Source organism: Myripristis murdjan, chromosome 17, assembly GCF_902150065.1.
Source record: "Myripristis murdjan chromosome 17, fMyrMur1.1, whole genome shotgun sequence".
NCBI classification, from domain to species: Eukaryota; Metazoa; Chordata; class Actinopteri; order Holocentriformes; family Holocentridae; genus Myripristis; species Myripristis murdjan.
In genome coordinates, this window is record NC_043996.1 from 27459722 (window position 1) to 27481623 (window position 21902).

Below are 21902 nucleotides of genomic sequence, written 5' to 3' on the forward strand. Positions count from 1 at the left end.
AACATATATTAAAAGGTTACTATACATGTGTATATATATATATATATATATATATATATATATATATATATATATTTATTTATTTATATCTGTTCTGGCATTTATTCCAAAAAGGGTGTTTTTTGGTATTATATGGTCATATACAGGTGATTTTCAAAACTTTCCACCAATGGGATTCCTTGGGACTTTTTTTTCCCCCTCACTCAGGACAAACTGAGGATATAAAATCAGTTGAGTTTGCTTCTCTTGCAATTTGTCCTAGTTTTTTTCATAAAATTACTGGACTATAACAATCAACCAAGGATACTGTCAGCCATTGAGGAGCGAGGAGACCAAACCTTTCCTAGTATGGTCCTATGAACATGATATTATCATATTCTACAAAAACCTTGACTGAGTGGTAGCATATGCAGCTCCCTGGACACTGACGCTACCCAGAAGCACCTGCAGCTCCAGAGGGAAGATAACCCCCCTCAACCCTGGCAGTTTTCGTGCCTTGCTCTACATGTTATTTAGTGAATCTCTGTGTTCTTACACTGCGAAATGCGAGACTCTCATTTCCTCCTTCATGACTTATGGTATTTCCAGATTTAAGGTGGAAATTCCTCATGTTTTACCCTCTTCACGGTCTCACTTGGCTCGCTGGGGGATTGACAGAACTGGGTCGGGCTCTGGACTGAATCTGGGCCACTCCGCGCAGCTTAGGAGGGATGAAGTGTGTAAGAGGAGACCGGACGTAAATCATCTCATGTCGCACGGTGGATTGCTATCAAATGTGCGCTTAATGTGTGCACCTATAAGCCTGCGCCGGACAGATGCAGGGTGTGTGATCTTAATCGGGTGATATTATCATCAGCACATTGAAAGTGTGTCCTGTAATACCTTTAAGCCCCTGTTCAGATACACCATCACATGTTTGTACACACACACACGAGCATGTTGGCCTACCTGCTCCTGTCTCTCCAGCCAGCGGTCCACCATGGGGTGATTGGCGCTGAGTGACGAGCGGGCGGTTTCTCTCTGAAACTCTCTCTGATTGGCCCAGGTCCCTGCGTCCCGCGGCAGGCTGCGATACGTGTCCGTACCTTTACCCTGCAGGGACGAAACAACCCTGATGGATCTGGCTTTCACGTTTACTTTTAATGACAAGAAAAAAAAAAAAAAAAGCACCATTCTCCAATTTTTCAACAGGGCTATTATTTAAGTATCTGCTCGACTCGATCAGAAAAGTTTTAGCTTTGGAGAGAGCTTTTTGGAGTGAGCAACATTTTTACTATTTTATTATTATGCAAATGTCCCCAAGACACATTTCTAGGTCTTTGAGATAACAGGAACGGCCTTGGAAGGAGACTTTAGATGCTTTTAAACCACAACAAACTGTAACAAAACACTAACTGTGTAGCAGTCGGACACAGATTACGGGTCATTATGAAAGTAGAGAGTCAAATTAAGGCCTTCTTTGGTGAAGCAGCTGTTTTTGAAGAGTTGAAAGATTGACTGCATTTCAGGAATTAACTTTTTTCCCCCAAATGCATATATGAACATCCTCCGTTGTCTTATAAACACTGTGGTAAGTCAACTACACTAGGCAAAAAAAGTTCTGCACTGCTTTTTCAGTCTATAATTTCTCCCCTTTATTTATACCCAATAGTGTTGGATCTCTCTCACCTTCCTCTCCAGGCTGTTGGTGCCGCTGGAGTGGCGGGCTTTGAGGAAGCCGGCGGTGGTGGACCAGCGGGCCGGGTTCTTCCTGGACGGCGGCTCCTCTGCCGGGACGCGAGACTCGCCGCCGCTGAACGGCCCGTTGATGGTGAGCAGGGCGGGGTCGCTGCTGCGCCGCACATGGAGGGGCATGTCTGGTGGAGAGCAAAGACACAGGCAGCGTTTAGGAAGATTATTTACATCACCATTTTTCTTTCTGTGGTTATAATCGTTGGCAATGGAAACTGTTTGATAGCAACTTGTTTCAGCTTGATACAAACATTTTTCATCGCCTGCCACCGAGCCACAGCTCACTAGAGCAGTTATGGGATGTTGCGTGCCTTGCTCAAGGGTAGTTAAACCTTTATAGGGCACTCGTTGAAATACTTTGAAATTCAAAAAAATTCAAAAAACTTTATTACTTCTATAAAATTTTTCTAAAATTTTCATTTTGTAATAGAAAATCAAAGCCATTGAGACTGGTCAAATGCCACAATCATGTGACCTGGGATGTAGAGCGATCTTTGCTGATTGGCTGGGTGAAGACCGAATGATTATTGAACTAACTGAGACAGGGGATGGGCCTGATATGTAAAATTTCTGAAATTACCAAAAATAGTCACTTGCCCTATAAAGGGTTAAAAAAGAAAGAAAGAAAGAAAAAAAAAAGAAAAAGAAGAAGAAGCAGTAATAAGCAGAATCTTTCGTTCACTGCCCCTTTGGAAATTTCCCTATCAGGTCCAAGATTTGAACCAAACTTCCTGTCACAAGCCGTTAACTTTCATGCTCACGAGTGCCCTGAAGTACGCCGAAGGAAAGACGAGGAAACAGCAAGGAAATCCTGCCAATTTAAGTTTTATCTAGGGCGACGCAAGGAGCTGCTTAAAACTGTACACTGCAATTAAAGTTTCCATTGCTAAAGCTGTGGGGCTTTGCTGCAACCCACTGCGATTTCGGCTGATAACGCGAGTGTATTTTTACACAGCCTGAAATACTTGCCGATTGAAGCTTTAATGAAACAGAAATGGAGAATATTTGCATTAGGAAGGCACAGATACCAGCGCTGGTGTCAGTATGAGTCCCAGTACTGGGTTCAAATGGTTCATCAGTGACGGATTTGAACCCAAAAACCCTGAGTGACACGTCTCCAGCTTTGGCACCCAGAAGTTATATTTCTAAAATGGTGTGGGAAAAGAAGGATTTATATCAATTATTTTGTCCCATCTCTTTGGTCTGGCCTTTATGTAGTGTCTTATAATATTATAATCTTATAATTTTATAGGTACTCTATTTATTATTTTATCTATTTGTTTTATTGTTATTTTACTGATAGTGTCTATATATTATATTCTACATTATATTCTATTGTTTTTCATATTGTTTTTATATTTTATTCAGTATCTTATTCTTGAATTTTTTTTTATTATTGCTGTGTTTTTATTGTTTGAAATCTTTTTATTCACTCTCTTGTCTGATTACTCTTATTTCTTGATCTTTTGTTATTTAGTTAACCATATTTTATGAGTGTGCATCGGTCTCCTAGTCCTTTTACTTCTTATTTTATGCTTATTCGTCAATCAAGATGTAAAGCACCTTGAATATCATGCAATTGTTTGAAAGGTGCTATATCAATAAAATTGGATTGATTGATTGATAATAATGGTCCCAGATCCGCCGCTCAGTGGGAGTAATGGACGAGCTCCATGCGCAGCATCACGCGTTGAAAAAGTTTGTCGAGCCGCATCGCTAATTGGAAATTAAAGAAAATTAATTAGAACTCCTGCATTCGCTAAAAAGACAAGATTTTGATAGAAGATGTGAAACTTGCCGCGAAAATAATTTTATTCCTCAAATCTCGGAGACTAATAACTATGATTAAATTGTGATCACAATACGTGGCCAAATAACCCAATTCATCATTTTTGGCTGTAATCACGCGGCCCCGGTTTAATCTTCGGGCTCGGCTGCCAGTGCACAAGTGTGTGTGTGTGTGTGTGTGTGTGGGAACAGAGGCTATTGAGCGGCAGTGTGTGAGTGGACGCTTCCATTAAAACTCTCCACTCTGTTTAAACGTCGCTGTGCGTGGGAGAGGGACGCGGCCCAAACAACAACACGACCCCACCGAGGGCAGCGCGCAACAACAAAAAAAACTCTCTCACACACACACATCACACATGAGACACGATGTTATGACACGATGTTTCAAGCCTCTCCAGAATCCCACGGGCGTCTCTGATTGGCTGACGGGGAGCAGTGGACCACACAAGCGAGCGATGGAGAGTCTTAAAGTGTTTAAAGAGCCGGAGCGTCTCCTCCAGGCGGCCGTGCCAAATGTCATGTTCCCACGTCCGTGTTGTGTCTTTCTGTCGACGAAACATCGCCATCAGATGGGTGTGTGTGTGTGTGTGTGTGTGTGTTGAAGGGAGGGGGGGTGCATACAGGAAATGCTGTGCAGGACGTCCCATGAGGGGAAGAGTGCATGAGTGTGTGTATACAGTTACTAATTTTGTGGTTTTGAGTTTATGCACTGAGGAATTTTCTCAATGTATGAACTATCATCACTGAAGTGTGTGTGTGTGTGTGTGTGTGTGTGTGTCCACTCAGAGTCGACAGTGATTATACAAGTGTTTTGTGTGTATATTATTAGTATGTGTATCTGTATTGGAGGATGACGGGACTGCTTGTTTGTGTGTGTGTGTGTGTGTGTGTGATAATATACTGTAAATACCCCATTTGTGTGTATGTGCGTTCATGTAAATGTCTCTTGTGCCTGTTAGTGTGTGTGCATGAGCAGTGTGTGTGTGTCTATGTGTGGATGTGTGTATTTGTAAATGCGGCTAAATGAACAATTAATACTCGACTGTTTGTATCTGTGTGTTCATGCAAACGTACGTGTTTCGAAATGTGTTTGTGTGTGTGTGTGTGTGTGTGTGTGTGTGTTTCATTGTTTGGACTTTTGTGTATTTTGATGCGTGTGCACACAAACTAGTGGACATGTGTTTGTTATGTGTGAAAATCTGAGTCAACACTTAGCGGTCCAGTGTGTGCGAGTGTTTGTGTGCATGTGTGTGTGTGTGTGTGTGTTAGTGTGTACTTGGCTGAGCCGGCGGTGTTGGGTCACCCGGAGCGTGGGACCCGTGCCGCTCGGAGCCGTGGGAGGCGGCGCCCGTGGGAGCTGCGGTTCAGGAGGCTGAGCGCCGTCCAGGCCGTCCTGACAGCTGGGAAGTGAAGTGCTGCCTCCACTACAACTACAACTCCCAGAAGGCCACGGGGCACGGGACCACGGCCCCTCAAGCTGAACCGCGGAGTCGCCGTGGCAGCAGGTCCCCCCCTCATGCATTCATCATTAGTGCTAAACAACATCCCTCTCTTCTGCAGCGGGAACCAACCTGATAATTGTAAAACAAGAGAGTCTCTGAGGATCTGTCGCACACGCCGGCCGCTAAAAAAAAAAAAAAAAAATCAAAACTTGACTCTTTTTTTTTTTTTTCCCCCGTTCGGTGTCTCTCGGGGAAAGGAACTACAGAGCAGCAGCGGTTCAGTGGACACACGGCAAAAAAGTGGGACATCTGTAAATAACACACTGCGATACATAACTAAAGTTGGACACGTTGGTTGGAGTCCTAGTGGGCCGATCTGCCTCAGTCTGCCTGGTTTCAACACAACTTGTACGTGTTCCCAGAAAAAAAAAAAAACGTCCTGAAACGAGTGAAACGGCACTGCAAACAAGCGGGATTATCTCATCCTACCGGCAGATTTGTTCACTTCTTTGAGATTAACAAGATTTTAAAAGTGAGTAGGCGATAGAAGTAACTTGTTTTTAGACAATTTTCACTTGAAACTAGTGAAAATTCACTTGAAACAAGTGAAAATTGTCTAAAAACAAGTTACTTCTGAGGTGATCATGTCTTATTTTAAGTGTAATGAGATATTTTGACTAGAAATAAGACATTTTGACTTGAAATAAGACAAATATTCTTGGTAAGATTTTGAGTTTTTGTAGTGCACTGCAAAAGTAACTTGTTCGAAGACAATTTTCACTTGTTTCAAGTGAAAATTCACTTGAAACAAGTGAAAATTAGCTTGAAACAAGTGAAAATTGTCTAAAAATATTCTTGGTACGATTTTGAGTTTTTGCAGTGTATGTCGCCTACTCACTTTTAAAATCTTGTTAATCCCAAAGAAGTGAACAAATCTGCCGGTAGGATGAGATAATCCCGCTTGTTTGCAGTGCAGTTTCACTCGTTTCTGGTAAGATATTCTTGGTAAGATTTTGAGTTTTTGCAGTGTGGTCAAAGAAATACGAGTTTTAAAGACTGAAACCACTATATTTCTGATCTATCAAAAGATGAAACTCACCTAAGGAGCTTTTTTTATTTAACTTAAATTATTATAGCGTGTTTTGGAAATTCGTTGTTCATTTCTCACACGTCCCAAAAAAGCACCGTTGTCCTTCGATCTGCACTGCTTTTGAGTCAAACGAAGCCAAGTCTCAAACATCGGCCCGATCCGACTGCGTTTCTCAGCCGAACTTCAGTCTCTAATGAGTTTTGTCGCTTTTCTTTTGAATTTAGAAGCCGTACAAGAAGTCGCAGCGCAGTCCTCCCTGCCAGCCTAAATCAGTAATTCAACGATTCTCATTAGGCACTTATGAAAAAAAAAAGATATATAGATTATATATAATGAAATCATTCTCTAACCATGTCAGAATTCCCTCTTAAAAGCCATTAAAATGCAGCCTGATGAGATCCAGCGTCGTCAAATTAACCAGGGCTGGAATTTATTATGGAGACGCTTTAACTCGAGGTAACTGGCAGGTGTGATTATGACACGGATTCTCACTCCTCGCCGAAAATTCATTTTCACATCTCATCGAGAAATCCAATTAGGCCTGGCATGACCTCCCTGGTGCTCTGTATTTGTGTGTGTGTGTGTGTGTGTGTGTGTGAGTGAGAAAGGAGACAGAGAGACATTTTGGCTGCTGCCCTGTCAATCAATGCCAGTCCATAGCTCTTAAGTGGATGTAGTTAATAAGCACTTTCAGACCAGAAAGGTATTTTTGGCACACTTTGTATTCAACTCTTATTTTGCTCAGCAGTGTGTGTGTGTGTGTGTGTGTGTGTGTGTGTGTGCATGTGTTAGGAAGGGCCAAAGGGATAAAGGAAAATTGATTAACGCAGCGAGCGAGAAAGAAATATTAGAGAAAACAGAGACGCACAGCCATAAAGTGATAAAGTGTGCGTTTGTATTTGCGTGCTTGTGTTTATGTGTCCGGAAACAAAAAAAAAAGGCCTGATCCAAATCGGCAAATCACCGACCACAGTCATTTTCCCATCCAGACTCATGCTAATTACAGCAGAAGAAGCGACTTGGCCGGCAAAACTGCAGAGGTGGACGAGCTCAACGTCGTTTTTGATTTAGGAGGCAGTGAATAGAACCAATTAGCCACTTTGGCCGGGGATCAAACAGCTATCTTTTGCCTGAAATAAGGCCCTCTTGTCCAATTAACAGAATTTATGGACAGGGGTACAGTACCGCTGGGCCATGATAAGGTAATTTGTGAGGTTTTTGCTGTGTACGGCGGCAGCTGCCGATATTAGACACCAGCGAAGAAAAGAGGGGGGAGAGAGAGAGAGAGAGCAGGAGTGTGAAGTCTGTAAGAGAAGTGACTGTAATTCAATTAGCAACCGTCTGTTTATGAGGCGGTTTAGTTATTAAGAGGATTAGAGTTCAGTTTTTCATCTACAGCTGTCCCGAATCACACTCCGAGTCCCTCCGTCTATTTATTATTATCTGTTATCAATCATTGATCGAGCCTGCCAGCCGCTAATCATCCATCAAAAGAAGATCTCATTAACATCCCATCTACATTTTTCTAATAATCACACATCTAACCATTTATCTAGCCAGCTATGCATCAGGCGAAGAAATGAACATGTTTATGTGCATGTTAGTGTGTGAGGGTGTATGCGTGCACATGTTTCTTCTTCATTTTGAAAAAAAATAGTTTTTTTTTTTGTCTGTTGATCTGATCTTTGTTGCTTTGATTAACTTTTAAAAAATACATGTGAATTGTGTATCAGCATGTGAAACGCTCGACGTACACCACTGAAATGTGTTTTGACAGCGGTTGTTGTCACCTCTCTTGCACTCTTCATTTATTTACTTTGGATTTTTTTTTTTTGATATTTATTTCTACATTATTGTGTGTGTGTTTTTTCCAACTGTAGTTTCATTTTCTGTCGCTCTCTTTATCAAAATTTTTAAAAAAAAAGTCTCACCCTGAAACAACAAAACAACAAAAAACATGAACACGGTGAAGAACTACCAGGTCTCGTTTTGGTCTTTGTTTTGAGTTTCTGTGGCGATTTCTGAACTTTCAAGGGCACGGGAGGGAGGGGGGACGGGGTCCAAACAGCTTCCGAGGGAAGTTTGGGGCCCCTGTTGATTTCTGACCCGGCGCTGTGGCCCTCCAGCCACGACTCATCCAGCGATCAATCATCCGTTTACTCATCCATCTGTCTGTTCACCCAACCACCTGTCTTCCACTCGACCAGTGACTGCACACATCATCAGACCCAGGCGTCTTCGCTCTGTCCTCCCATCCATTCAGCATCCAGCATCCAGCCAATTAATCTAATCTAGATTGACTATTCATTGTTTTTATCCCTTAGAACGTAAAAAATAAATCTATATTTGGTGGTCACGGCTTCACTTTTCGCTCATAAAACTTTTTTTTTTTTTTTTTTTTTAATGCTGATCAGATGAAGAAAACAATTTGAATTCATCACTTTTTGGCTCTGAGAACTTGTGATGGGCATTTAAAAAATGCATGGACTCATAATAATAATTAACAAAAAATCAACAGATCAACAATGAAAATAACTGTTAGTTGCAGTCCTTTATTTATTTATTTTTTTTATTTATTTTTTTATTTTTTTTATTTATTTTATTTTATTTTATTTACTCCTTTATTTATCCATCATTTCATTTAAGATCAACTCATTCCATCATGCATCCATTTATTCATCTGCCAAACATCTACCTGTCCTTCTGTTTTTTATTTTTTTATTTATTTATTTATTTTTTTTTATGGTGACTTACTGGTGCGCAGGGCGGAAGGCGTGACCTCGATCTCGCTGGCGGTCTGGTACGGCTGGAAGGCGGAGGCGCCGCCGCCGGTGCTGCCGAGCTCGGTGGCGAACAGGTCGGGGCTCTGCGTCCCCGTGGAGCTGGCGCTGGTGCCATCGCCGCCGTGATGGGGCTCCTGCTCCTCGTACACCGCGATCAACTGGAGGAGGGAGACGGAGAACGGAGACGGAGGAGATTAGATCTGAGGAGGATGTCGCTTTGTGTCGATAACAGAGCATAGCAACACTCACAATTAACACCCAGCAGGCTAATCTGGGATTATCTGATAGTGAGAGAAATAGAGAAATGAAGGCATGAAGGGAGAGAGAGAGGGGTAACAGAGGAATCGGTGGAAGAAATAAGAGGAAAGTAGATTACATTTGATAAAACGTGATTCTTTGGATTGAACGTTAAAGCATGAAAATCCTTGCAATTAAAACATGCGGCGGCCTTATCTGAAAAAAATAACCTCATTTAAAGAGAAATAAAGAGACAAAGACAGAAGGATGGATGAGTGGAAGAAAAGAGAGAGGGTGCAGCAGGTTACCATTGAGAGAAATGTTGCTTTGCGTTGCATAATACGGCGTGAAAACCCTCACAAAACCAGATAGAGAGCAGGCAACGGAGGGGTGAAGGACGAGAGGGACAGACGGAAGATTGGATTTGATGAGGATAAAGTGTTGCTTTGCTCTTTGAAACTCTTACATAAAACCCAAAAAATGGTAAGCATGGTGTGTGCAAACGGTAGCCACATCTTACATAAGCTGCAAGTTTTTTAAAAAAAAAACAAGTCGTGTGGCTTGAAACACAACTCCAGCCATGTGAAACGTGTCTGGATTTTGTCTCTGCGTCCAAATGAGATCTGAAACTCCACACCATGAAATGGAATCGATAAACACGACCAGCGATAATACAGGCTGTTTTAAAGGGGGTCTTTACTTTTTAAACAGGACAGCCGGCGCCGAGCTTAAAAAATGTACAGTGGCCACTGAGGGAAAAAAAAATATGTATATTTAATTTGTTTCCATGTTCCATTAATTTCATTATTTCATGATTTTACTGAGTTATTCCACATTTTCTTCAGCTGCCACTGCGGTGCTCTGTAATGAGACTGCATCCACATCTACAAAGCCTCCCCATTTTCAGATGAATTTCAAATATTTTTTTCTTCCTGGCACATCTGACCAAGTTCTTACTGCACTTATAATTTCTTTTTCCAACCTTGTTTAACCTTATAGAAGAAAGTAGGACCTGCTTCCTGAGAAATTCTTAATTTTGTAATGGTTTTTAGTTATGCAAAATGGCCCAATCAGACAACCAACACTGTTACAAGATTCAAGATTCAAGATGCTTTATTGTCAATTCTGCAGTTATGTGCTAGACATGCAGAGAATCGAACAAAAACGTTTCACTCTGACCTCATCGACGGTGCAAAAAGTGCAAAAAGTTAAGTATCAAAAACACAATTAAATGGTGCAAAAGACAAAAAAAGAAAAAAATGCAATATAATAACAATATAAAAACAATATATATACACAATACAGAGTCAATGTCACTTGTACTGTGAAATGCAATAAAATTACAGTGAGCTGCCTGGACCTGCACACGGAAACAAGACAATCCTGTTTAGTGCTGACAGCTGATGCGTGGCATTGGTTCAATTCCCACTTGGGCCACCCGTACAGAAGTGCATGTGCTCATGGACATTTTGGATTAAAAAAAAAAACAAAAAAAAAAAACATGGACTAAAAAGGCACACTGACACACATGTTGGGAGCACATCGGGACCTCACATTGAGTGCAAAAGGACACCGGGGGTGATTTAGACCTTTCATTTCGAGCGACGACACCGGAGCGCTCATTACTCCCAATCATACGCCCTCCTCACTCAAAATGACTCCACCACCGCCGCCACCCTCCACCCCCCTCCAAACCCCTTCTTCCAACGTCTTCGCCTTCAAAGCTCTTATCCTTCAGAGATCTTATTAATTCCAGCCTCAGCCGAGTCCCTTTATTAGATTAAAGATGAGATTCATGCCGTCCCTCCGCGCGGCCCACAAGGCCCGCGTGTGTGCTCAGCTGGCTTCGGTTAGCCGCGGAGAAAATGAAAAATCCTCTCCAACGTTTTTTACCGGTTGAGAGGATGTGATGTAACCTCCCCCCCTTGTGGTGCGGAGACACGACCCTGACGGTGCACCAACTCTTGGGCTTCACCCCTGACCCAGAACATCTCGCCAAAGGAATTTCTGAGCTCAGCGAGGGGGGGGGGGGGGGGGGGGGGGGGGGGACTCACCAGCGGCTGAACTTGCACAACCGCTGCAATTCATTTGGGTTTATTTGTATCTTTGCAGCCGTTGTGTCAAACCCTGATCCCTTATGGAAACAGGCTCGGATGTGTGGTCTCCCTCCTTAAAAGGAACACTATATATATATTTTGCATCAGGTTAAAAAAAGTGCAGCCGTCTCTGTTGGAGTTGAGGTCTTCATTTTGTATGAAGCTTTTTTTTTTTTTCCGGTGGCGGTTTATTTTGCAGTGTTTTAGCCAAAGTACATCCATTTAAGACATTCCTAACTTTGAATGGAGAGCCAAGACTTGGATTATACTGCACCAAAAGTCTAATTTGAAAGTCTTTTTCATTCAAGACAAAATAGTTTTTGGCATTTTTTTTTATTTTATTTTATGGGCAAAATATGAAAAAGAGAAACTCAAAGATAAATTTTGTTGTTGAAATCCACGTTGAATGTCACAGGGACAGAAAACTATGTAAAGTCTATGTGAAAATGATCTGTAGGACACTTATTTTGAAATCTGCTCTGTAGCCTACACGCTAAAAACCTACCTTTTCACTCTCGCCTTTAACTAGGCTCCTATTTCATTCCACTCTGTGCCGTCTTTTATTGTTTTATTTGCATCTTTTGTTTGATTTCAAAGTTCTCGTCTTTAGCCTTTTCCTTTTTTTAAAAAAAAAATTCCACCCTGTGCTGTTTTACTCTTTTTAATGTTTTATTTAATGTGTTTTCAAATGTTCTTTTTATTGTGAAGCACTTTGAGCTGCAATTCTTGTATAAAAGGTGCTATACAAATAAAGTTTTATTATTTTTATTATTATTATTATTGTTAAATGCAACGCTGGCAGCCACATGGACTCAATACGGCGCTCATGCATTTGGGAAAATCGTGAACTTTGATGGTGAGTTTTCCATGTCTGACATGTTCAAAGTGAATTTTAACAACAAGCGGGACGTCTGAGCATCTATTTTTGACGTGATATCTGTTTTGTGCACGCTCCAGGAGGAAGCTTCTCGCCATACGGTGTGTGTGTGTGTGTGTGTGTGTGTGTGTGTGTGGTCACGGCGTCCCGGGCCATCAAAGATGTAAAGAGGAAAATGTGAATGAAAGACGGACACATCTTGAGGCCGTTCAAGTCTCGCCGGATCAAAATCACATTTTACTTCAAAGCCCGTTCTTGTTCATGTGCTCGCTGGACAAATTTGTGCACATGTGTTTTCAGCAGCTGTAAAAGAGAGAGTCGGCACATGTGACACGAACAATTAACTCAAACTGTGTCTGTGTGTGTGTGTGTGTGTGTGTGTGTGTGTTGAATCACATACAGCTACGATGACAACGCATGCCCCGTAAGCCATGTCGCTAACACACAGTTATGTGCACAAAAGCAAGACCAAACAAGAACATGCATATTAATAACACAAATCATTTCATCACATAAAAAAAAAAACTCAACTAATTTACAGCAAACACACACCTATGCATGTGTACACGCATACACACACTTGTCACACAGAACACGGACAAAAAAAGAAAATGCATACTCCTAAAGCCACATCCTCAAAAGACACGATCACACAAATGCAACAATACACATAAACACACACACACAAACAAAAACATGGAAAAATAGACCAAAAAGAAAGAAAATGCATATCAGCGGCCACAAGTTCGCAACACACACTACTTCACATGCACAAACTCACACACTTACAGTATATTCACTGAAACTAGAAACAGATACACACATACACACACATACATTTACATACACATACAGAGACACCCACACAATCCACTGAAGGACACACACACACACACACACACACACACTCCATTCAAATCCAACTAGCAGTGTTCCAGCACATTAAGTCTTTCTCTCTGCCGCATTTCGCCTGAGAGCCGTTCAGTTTTATTGTATGTCGAACAGGCACCCCATCGAGCGCAACAGGCCCTCGAGGGTGCACGCACGCGCACACACACACACACACACACACACACACACACATACGCTTACCCTGCCTCATAAAATCAGCGCACATTTACTTCAATTAGGGCTCGCTTCACCCCGAGGTTAACGCGTCGTCACGGTAATGGCGGAAGTGAAGGTCAAAGGGCAAGTGTGTGTGTGTGTGTGTGTGTGTGTGTGTGTGTGTGAGAGAGAGGGATATGTGAAAGGAAAGAGAGTGAGAAAGAGTAATGGGTTACAGTAGATCTACTGTGAGTCCCAGTTATGTGTGATGTCACTCTCTCTGCTCTCATATTGAATTTTCCTCTCATGATGCGGCTCACTGACACTTTTCTGCGGCGGCTGGTTTGTTGCTCAAATTGCGGTTTGGGGCTTTGATGACATTCTTGCAGATCTTCATTATTTGGCCTACTTGCATCACAGACGTGACGGTACTTCCGAACCTCCTCCAAAAGCCTCAAAACCAACCATCATTAACAAAAACAACAAAAACAAAGAAAAAAAAAACTCATATATTTGAAATCACAAAGCTTTTCCATGCCAACACGGGGGCCGTCCACGCTCCTCAGCCCGTCACGGCCACGGGACAAATCACGGCGTCTGTTTCGATTTTCAGACGAGGCACGCCGAGTGTCTCATGTCTTGCAAGATGTTCGAAATTTTGTCGGGAAATAACGAATGCGACATTCCTCTCAGGGTACACTGCAAAAACTCAAAATCCTACCAAGATTATTTGTCTTATTTCAAGTCAAAAATGTCTTATTTCTAGTCAAAATATCTCATTACACTTAAAATAAGACATGATCACCTCAGAAGTAACTTGTTTTTAGACAATTGTCTCTTGTTTCAAGTGAAAATTTGCTTGTTTCATTGGCAAAATTTATTTCTTGTTTCCAGCTAATTTTAACAAATGATCTTGGTAAGATTTTGCGTTTTTGCAGGGTATAAATCAGCCTCAGAAGAGCAGGAGAGAAAATATGCCTGCGTGTTACGAGTATGAAAAACAAAGACTGGTTAGATGGCATGGGAAAGAAGGAAGGAGTGTGTGTGTGTGTGTGTATTTAAGTGTGTATAATACTTGTTCTGTGTGAGTCAGACTGTCCTGCGCTCTCTCCTCATTAAAGCCGAGTTCAGATGCTACACTTACCCAGCAGCCCGGCCTAAACAGCTGAGTAAGCAATAGCTGGCTCCCTCAGGGCGCTATAGTATAAGTACCCAGCGCCCCCCCTCACTCCTAACCCACCCCCTCCAGGCACTCGCACCTCCTCCTCGCTCTCCTCCCGCTCCTCCTCCTCCTCCCACCCCCTTTACAACCCATATGGTTGTTATTACATGGCAATCTGTTGGGCTGTAATGCGTGGCAGTTTATTCCAGGCTCCAAATCTGCAGGCGATCTGATATTATCACAAAGCATAAAGGATCACTGATAATCGTCAACACTGTAATAAAAGCAACAGATATGATCTGGGTGTTTAGGCAAAGGGCCCCCAGTGTGTTATAATGCGCTGTGCAATGTAGTGATCTTTATATTTTCCTATGCTCCTCTTGACGCCGGAATCCAGACTTTCTCGCACGTTTTGCACGAATCCATTTTTCCTAAATACGTCCAAGTATTAGAATTGGAATGTGTGTGTGTGTGTGTGTGTGTGTGTGTGTGCATGAGCTACTGAGGATCTGTCCAAAGCCTGGTGCGTTTCCATTAAAGGTTGAGGCATTAACACGTAACCCAAAGCATCACCAGTAACCATAAATATCTGATGTTTCCATTCAACTGTAAAGTCGATTAAAGCTCCCGAAAAATCTAAAATGCAAATCAGGCTCATTTCCATCAGCTAGAGAGGCGTTTATTCATGTCGTAACATCAGAAAACACATTCAAGAGGAGTCTCTGCATCATTACTGATCGCATTTCAGTTCCTCTACCACCAATATGACCACCACCGCTAATGATAATAATGAATTATCAAGTGCACATATTAATGTATACAAAACGTGTCACTTCCAACCATCCTTTTGTAATTCATTAAAAAACGGGTCTGTATCGTCACACACTGGTTTGCATTTAGTGACATCAGCTGTAATCATTTCAGGTTGTGTGCATGTTTTACAAAAAAGGTAACTCTTTCAAGACCTTTCCAGGCTTTTAAATGCCACTTAGGATGAAAAATAAGACCAATGCCATCACTGAAATAAGCATAGAAATCAATGTGAAATTATGGGTCTGCATGACTGAGCTGATGGTTTTTAGCAATATTTAAGAACTTTTGAATTCTTGACTGGCCGTAATTAGATGATTCAACACATTTTTTGTTCATACCAGCAAACCTGAAACCTGAAATCTGGTTTTCTTCATGGTCGGAAGGAGTAGCTTGATTTTTTTTTTGCTTCTCAGTTCTTAAAAATAAAGTTGCAGTCAAAATTCATTTAATCTAGCAGTGAATCAGCACGGCTGGAAACCCTAACCCTAACCCTAACCTGACTCCCTCTGCTGGTCAGATGGCGACACTGCACCAAAGAAATTTTTTTAACGCTTTGTATTTTATCTGCTCTTTTTTCACTTTGGGCATTTAAGGAAAAGACTTCTGTGAGAAAAACGTCCTTGTCCAGAAAAAAACCCTGTGATTGCGACCACATAAACCAAACCCTCACCCTCTACGTTTGTGTTTGTTCGTCAAATCAAATCAGTCTGGCGGGGTCGCGTGTGAACATCACAGGGCGAGGCCTCGGCTGGCGGTAACACTTCCGACTTTTGCTGACTGATTTCTTCCGATTTATTTTTTGTGGTCGGTTAAGAGCATCAGGCAGAAAGCGATGTAAAAGTCGTATTTCCCGGAGGATTCGGCGAACATGTTGTTCCAGTTGGATGTTTTTGTTGTAGCGAACAGTTGTCTCTCTGCTACGAAACAGCCTCTAGTCAAAGCTAATTGCTTAGGTGTGTTGACAGGCACGGTGCTGACCCCCGCCATGGGAGGATTGCTGCCACCCGTCATCTCACACACACACAAACACACTCACACACTCACACACACACATATACAGAGAGAGAAAAGATGACATGTAATCAACAGGGGTGGTCATCCCTGAGGAAAACAGAGGATGTGTACACCAAGAAATGAGTGTTGATTACCATGAGAAACTGTGTGTGTGTGTGTGTGTGTGTGTGTGTGTGTGTGTGTGTGTCAGGGAGAGAAACAGAGAAAATAGAGGACAGAAACCATGACTGCCTGTGGACTAGTGTGCAACAGACCTTGCTCAAATAGTATTTGCAAATATATTCAGTTTTTTTTTTGTTTCTTTTTTTTTTCCTCTCAGGTGCCAGATGGTGCGTTTGAGTGCCAGAAAATTTAAACAATTCCCAGTCAATAACATCCTTGTTCGTGATTTCCAACTTAACTTACACTATTTGAGTTGTACTTAAGTGATAAAGTACAACCATCTGCTACCCTGAGCAGGTTAAAACCAGGACAGGAGTATTATTTTAATTTTTGGTTTGGTGTTCATGCAAAAACAGTCCTTTTCCACTTTCTGTCCACCTTCGGCCTCCTTGGAACACACAAACCCCCAACATTCAAGTGGAAAAAAAAAAGAAAAAAGAAAAAAGAAAAAAAAAAAAAAACAATTGGAAAAAAAATAATTACAATGGAAAGTTTGAGTCAGTCCACTTTCAACAGTCACTTCCAGCTCATAAATCATCTTCATAACTCAGGCTAGAACAATACGCTGGCAGCCGGGCCAGAGCGAGGGAACCAAAGGTCTCTCAGAGGGGAATTAATCCTTTGTGGGGGGGGGGAGAGAAGGACAGAGGGGGGGGGTGAATTTAGCGGGACACAGTCGCTGCCTGCACCACATCAGCATTCGCCCAGTCTTATTTCATCAGAAATCCCCCAAGCTTATGCAGCGAGGCCGTCCAAAAATTACAGTCGCCTTCGTTTTGGCCACGAACTCCCCAAACATAAATCTCTGCGAGCTGCTACATCCATCCATCGACCGTCTGATTTATTCCCTCGTCGTGTTATATAATGTCAAATCATTACAATTTCACACCGTATCACATTACATCAACGGGGCCGCATTTTCCCGCGCGTCGAGCAACACATACTGCATAGCGCCATTCGCGTTCATTCATATGATTTATTGAATCGAAGCCGCATTTGTCAATAAGAGTAGGAGCATAAAATGAAACAGAGCAGAATCGATTCAAACACTACAGAAACTATTATTCCAACGGGGGAAATTTGTTTGTTTCCCACACGCAGTAAAGACGGCAAGACATGACCGCGCCACGGGAAGTGTGACGTGACAAGGCGATGCTTCCAATTAGGAACCGCTCATCTAGAAAATGAAAACAAATATCAGCCAATTCAAAGGTCACACTTTGACACAGAAGCTCATTTTTTACGTCCTGGTGATGGCTTTGACTTCCAGTGCAATGCTGGACATTCACCGTCCCCGAGTCTGTGTAAAGCGATAGGTGCAGTGTTGGAAATGAACGTTCTTTGCTTTGCCTGGCTCGCGGTCAGAGTTTACAATGCTCTGCGGGGACGAAGGCAGAGAAGACGGCCTAAAACTGCAGAGGGATTCGAATGTTTGGCTGCGTCTGCCCGCTCCGTCTCCGTTTTTGATTGTTTTTCCAAAGAAGAGTGTTGTCGATGACAGGTCTGTCTCTCCGTTGGATTTGATACTCAGAAAAGCAGCAGAGGGCCTCAAATTTCTGGATCTCACAGAGACGTCACGACATTAGCCAAGTCTTCTCAGGTTGTCATCCATGTCGGTGCGTTTCTCACCAGATTCTGACTTTATGTTCAAAGGAATTTCAAAACAAGTGGACAGACAGACTCCATCAAACTTTCCATCCATGTGGCTGCCGCCTTGTCGACCCTGTTCGGACTCGGCATTGACATTAGTTTTGGTCGACACAACCACAAGTGAACGGCTGACACAGATCGCCATTCACACCTCAGATCCATCAAAGTACTCCTTTCCTTTCTTTTCTTTCGTTGAATCCTCTGCACCTTACTCCAACTCCTTCCTCCTAAACTCTATACTTCATGATCGCTCTATCTTCCAAATATTCACACCTGTCCTGATCTTACATCTAGACCCTTAACAAATCAGCTGTTCCACTCCATTATTTGGATTATAGAAGAAGACACTGCCATACCTCCATACCTCCAAAACAAACTTCATTTAAATTCCTATTTCAGCAGCACACTATTATTAATGCTACAAATGCGATGTGGTCCAATGCATCTCTGACCATCTACTGAAGGTGGTCTGAGTGACCGGATCACAACGAACCCCATTCACACCTGTACTTGAAAGTGTCCACTTGTGATCGGATCACTCGAGATAGATCCTAAAATCAAAGTGTGAACTGGGGCATCGTCTAAAAAAAAAAAAGCTGCCAGCAGGTGTAGTCGGCGACCCCTTGTGGATTTATCCATCAAATGCACCTTTTACCTGCATCTAGCACCTTTGCTGGTTAATTATTTTCAAACCTTGCACATGTAAACTCTCATCTACAGTGGTGGAAAAAAGTTTTCGGACACCCTTAAAATTTTACACAATCTCACAATCTCAGATATTATCATGAAATATTTGTGGAAAAATCTTTTTTGTGTTTCAAAAGGTGTGGCTGCATTAGACAGATACAAACAAATACAAATTGTATTTTTTTGTTTATTGTTTACAAGAAAAACTAACAAAACTAAATTCTTCACAGTTGAATCTTTATCTTCAGGCGTGTTTCCTGCGTTAGGTTCCTTGTTTTAGCCATTTTTGTGTCTGAAGAACTTTCAAATGTGCTGGCTTTATATAGACACCAAGCTTGGCAACAAAAATTGTGTCTTTTAATAAAAAGAACGACCTTCATCACTGGTACCAAAATGACCCAATACTCAAAATTTCTTATGTATTTTTATGGAACCAATGAATTTTAAGTTTTTAATGGCTTTTTTAGGATTTGTTTAGTATTTTGGCTGTGACTGTACTAAAAGAAATTGCACTTGAAGACCTAAGAGTGATTTGTTAATGCAATATTTCACAAATGCAGAGGGTGTCCGAAAACTTTTTTCCACCACTGTATCTCCATTCTTGTGTAATGTTAGTCGGGGACAAGTTTGTGCCTCGAGATCATCAAGACAAATTTCTGCACTCATATTATCCTTGGCAAAAAAAAAAAAAAAAAAAAGCATAATTCTGGAGAGCCGCTGTGCCCAGACTTGGCTTGCTCCAACACACCAGCTCCATGCCAGGCGGAGGAAAAAGCAGAGCTGTCAGCAACAGGAGGGAAGTAACCACTCCACTTCTGCCGACGCAGCTGCACAATCTAAACATGCGGCGCTAACACTCCGCTCAGGGCCAGAAACTGCACTCCACAACATTTTCATGAGTTACAGACTTCAGGAACTGCGAGGAAAGTGCGACTCTGCAACAGGGCCCCCTTTCCCACAAGCGACAGCAATCAAGACCCCTCAAGTATCGCACCCCCGCTCCCCGACCACAAACCACGCAGTGCAGAGGGCAGCAGCCGATGTTACGCCCGGGTCAGTGCACCACAGAGAGTTTATCTGAGGAGTCTAGTTCCAAAACGAGACGTCTCGCCTTAGAAAAAAAACAGGGCTTTCCCGTCATAAAATGAGCAAAAAAGCACAAAATCAAACCGGATGACGGTCGTTTTTAAAGGACGCCGGGAAACCTGAGACTTTGGATGACAACATGATAACACTTTTACAGGCTGGATCCTCCACACGCCATGATAGGACAAGCGAACGATGAACTTCAGCTCATGCTCTCGTGCGTTTTTTTCCTCCCCTCCGGTTTGAAAAGTGAACCCCTTATTTTCATTCTCTCATTTTTTTTTACTTCTCTGCTTTCCCTCAAATATCCTTGACATCTGCACTTTGGGCTTAGACGCCGGAGGAATGAGGCTCTTGACAGGTTAGTCAGGTAACGAAGGAAACTGGCTGTATATTTTTTTGGACGTTGGAAAAAAAAAAAGAGAAAATGCAAACAGTTTGAAAGACGTGACAAGAGTTACAGTTACAGGGTTTCCACTCGAGGTGTAATGAATACACGAGGGCGGTGAAAGACATTCATCAAGGCCACAGAGGGAGAGCTGAGGTGCGTTCTCCTCTTTCCTGTTTGATTTGTCACCTGAGAGGACGCTAAGTACAACCGTTTTTATCATAACTTTTCCACATATGCCGGTTGGCGGACAGGTTTTCCCCCTCCAAAAGCACGTTAAAATACCATAAAGGCATACATTTTAATGTGGGTGGCCCCGGTGGGAATTGAACCTCAAGCGATATGGACAGGTTGTACAAAAAACACACTATAAAAACTAACAGCCGATCACCAGCCCACCTGCTTCATCAACAACAGACTCTTTAACGGGATGGCAAATTTGACTGAATGTTTCTTTTGCATGTATATTATTTTAATACACATAAACCGCCAGGGCACATGTTAAACGTTTTACGGCGTGATAGGTGGGATAACTCAAGAAGTGCTGGAAGGATTTGCTGCAAAAAGACAGGTAAAGGACTGTTTGAATTTTCTTTTCAGGCCTAAATCGGCATGATTTAGTACAGTGGTTCTCAAATGGGGGTACGTGTGCCCCTAGGGGTACGCTGGAGTACTGCCGGGGGTTTTAAGAGATTTTTTAAAATGTTAATCAAACCCCTTAATGCCTGAATTTATTTACAATTATCTACAAAAATAAACTGTTTGTGTTTTTGCCTTCAAGCTGATGCTAAATTATTGGTGGTAGACTGCTTCCAATACAATTCTTGGTATGTGTGAAATATGCATCAACAGCATCCGTGGGATACACACACCACCTCGGCTGCATTAAGACTGGAAGTGGTTTGAGGCGAATTCACGACAATAGTCTACAAGGGGTTAAAAAAAAAATACCAGTCGTGCACAATTCCATAATAATCAGCCTACGCTAAAATAAGTTCAGTGAGAAAACATAAGTTTAAGTTTGATGAAGCACATTTTATATTCAGTTTTCCCTCTTGGTTTCCTGAAGGTGTTGACCGTGTGTGTCTGTGGTTTGAATCTGCTGCCGTGGTCGTCGAGCGAGGACGTTTCTTCACCACGACCACGAGGCCGAGGCAAAAATCAGAAAGAAAATGGATTAGTGGTTGAAACGTAGCAGCGAAACAACCGCGATACAGCTGAAAACAAGGAGGAAGAAGCGAAAAAGAAGCAAAAAAAAAAAAGAAACAATGAAGGATATAGGTTCCTCCTGACCCGTGTACAAAAAAAGGGAAAGAATAGATAGATAGATATACTTTATTGATCCCAACCAGGGAAATTCTGGAAAAAGTCTATATGCAGAGTGTCAGTCCAGTTCCATCAGTATATAAACAACCTGATACTGACAATATTTTAAAGAGGGTACTTTATTAAAAAAGAAAATTGAGAACCACTGACTTAGAAAAAACAGGCCCACAATATACATAATCAATATAACAGAAACAATATGCATTAATAACCTGAAAACATTTATTCCATAAACGCATCACTGTGTTTATAGAACGTGCCAAATTGCAGCACCTTTCCTCAAAAACAGTGGCATTAAAATGAAAAGGTATCGATTAAAAATAGTTTTAAAAAGTGAAAGTCAACGTTTTCGGAGCGATTGTTTCAAACAAAGGTTTTCAGCCAGTGATCCGAAGCAATTTACTCAAATACACAAAACTGAGAAAAGTTGCTGTCACTTCTCTTACAATCACACATCGTGGTTATCTGGTCCTCCTTGGTCCTTGGTGGCCTGCCTATACATACACACACACGCACCCAAAAA

The 21902-nt window shown here is 42.0% G+C and overlaps 1 protein-coding gene and 1 long non-coding RNA gene across 2 annotated transcripts in view; both read right to left on the reverse strand.

The window, feature by feature from the left end:
• The window catches only part of pard3ab (par-3 family cell polarity regulator alpha, b), a 271360-nt gene that overhangs the window by 136607 nt on the left and 112851 nt on the right, over positions 1-21902 (reverse strand). Inside the window, exons 3-5 of the mRNA XM_030075049.1 lie at positions 8806-8992; positions 1669-1856; positions 949-1092 (exon numbers count right to left, since the gene is read on the reverse strand). Of these exons, the coding sequence (XP_029930909.1) occupies positions 949-1092; positions 1669-1856; positions 8806-8992 (519 nt within the window). The remainder of the gene's footprint in view (positions 1-948; positions 1093-1668; positions 1857-8805; positions 8993-21902) is intronic.
• LOC115375599 (uncharacterized) lies at positions 10122-20791 on the reverse strand. Its single transcript, XR_003929727.1, has 3 exons — positions 20769-20791; positions 15557-15562; positions 10122-10250 (listed from the first exon to the last, which is right to left on the reverse strand). It is a non-coding gene; the product is annotated as an uncharacterized LOC115375599 (long non-coding RNA).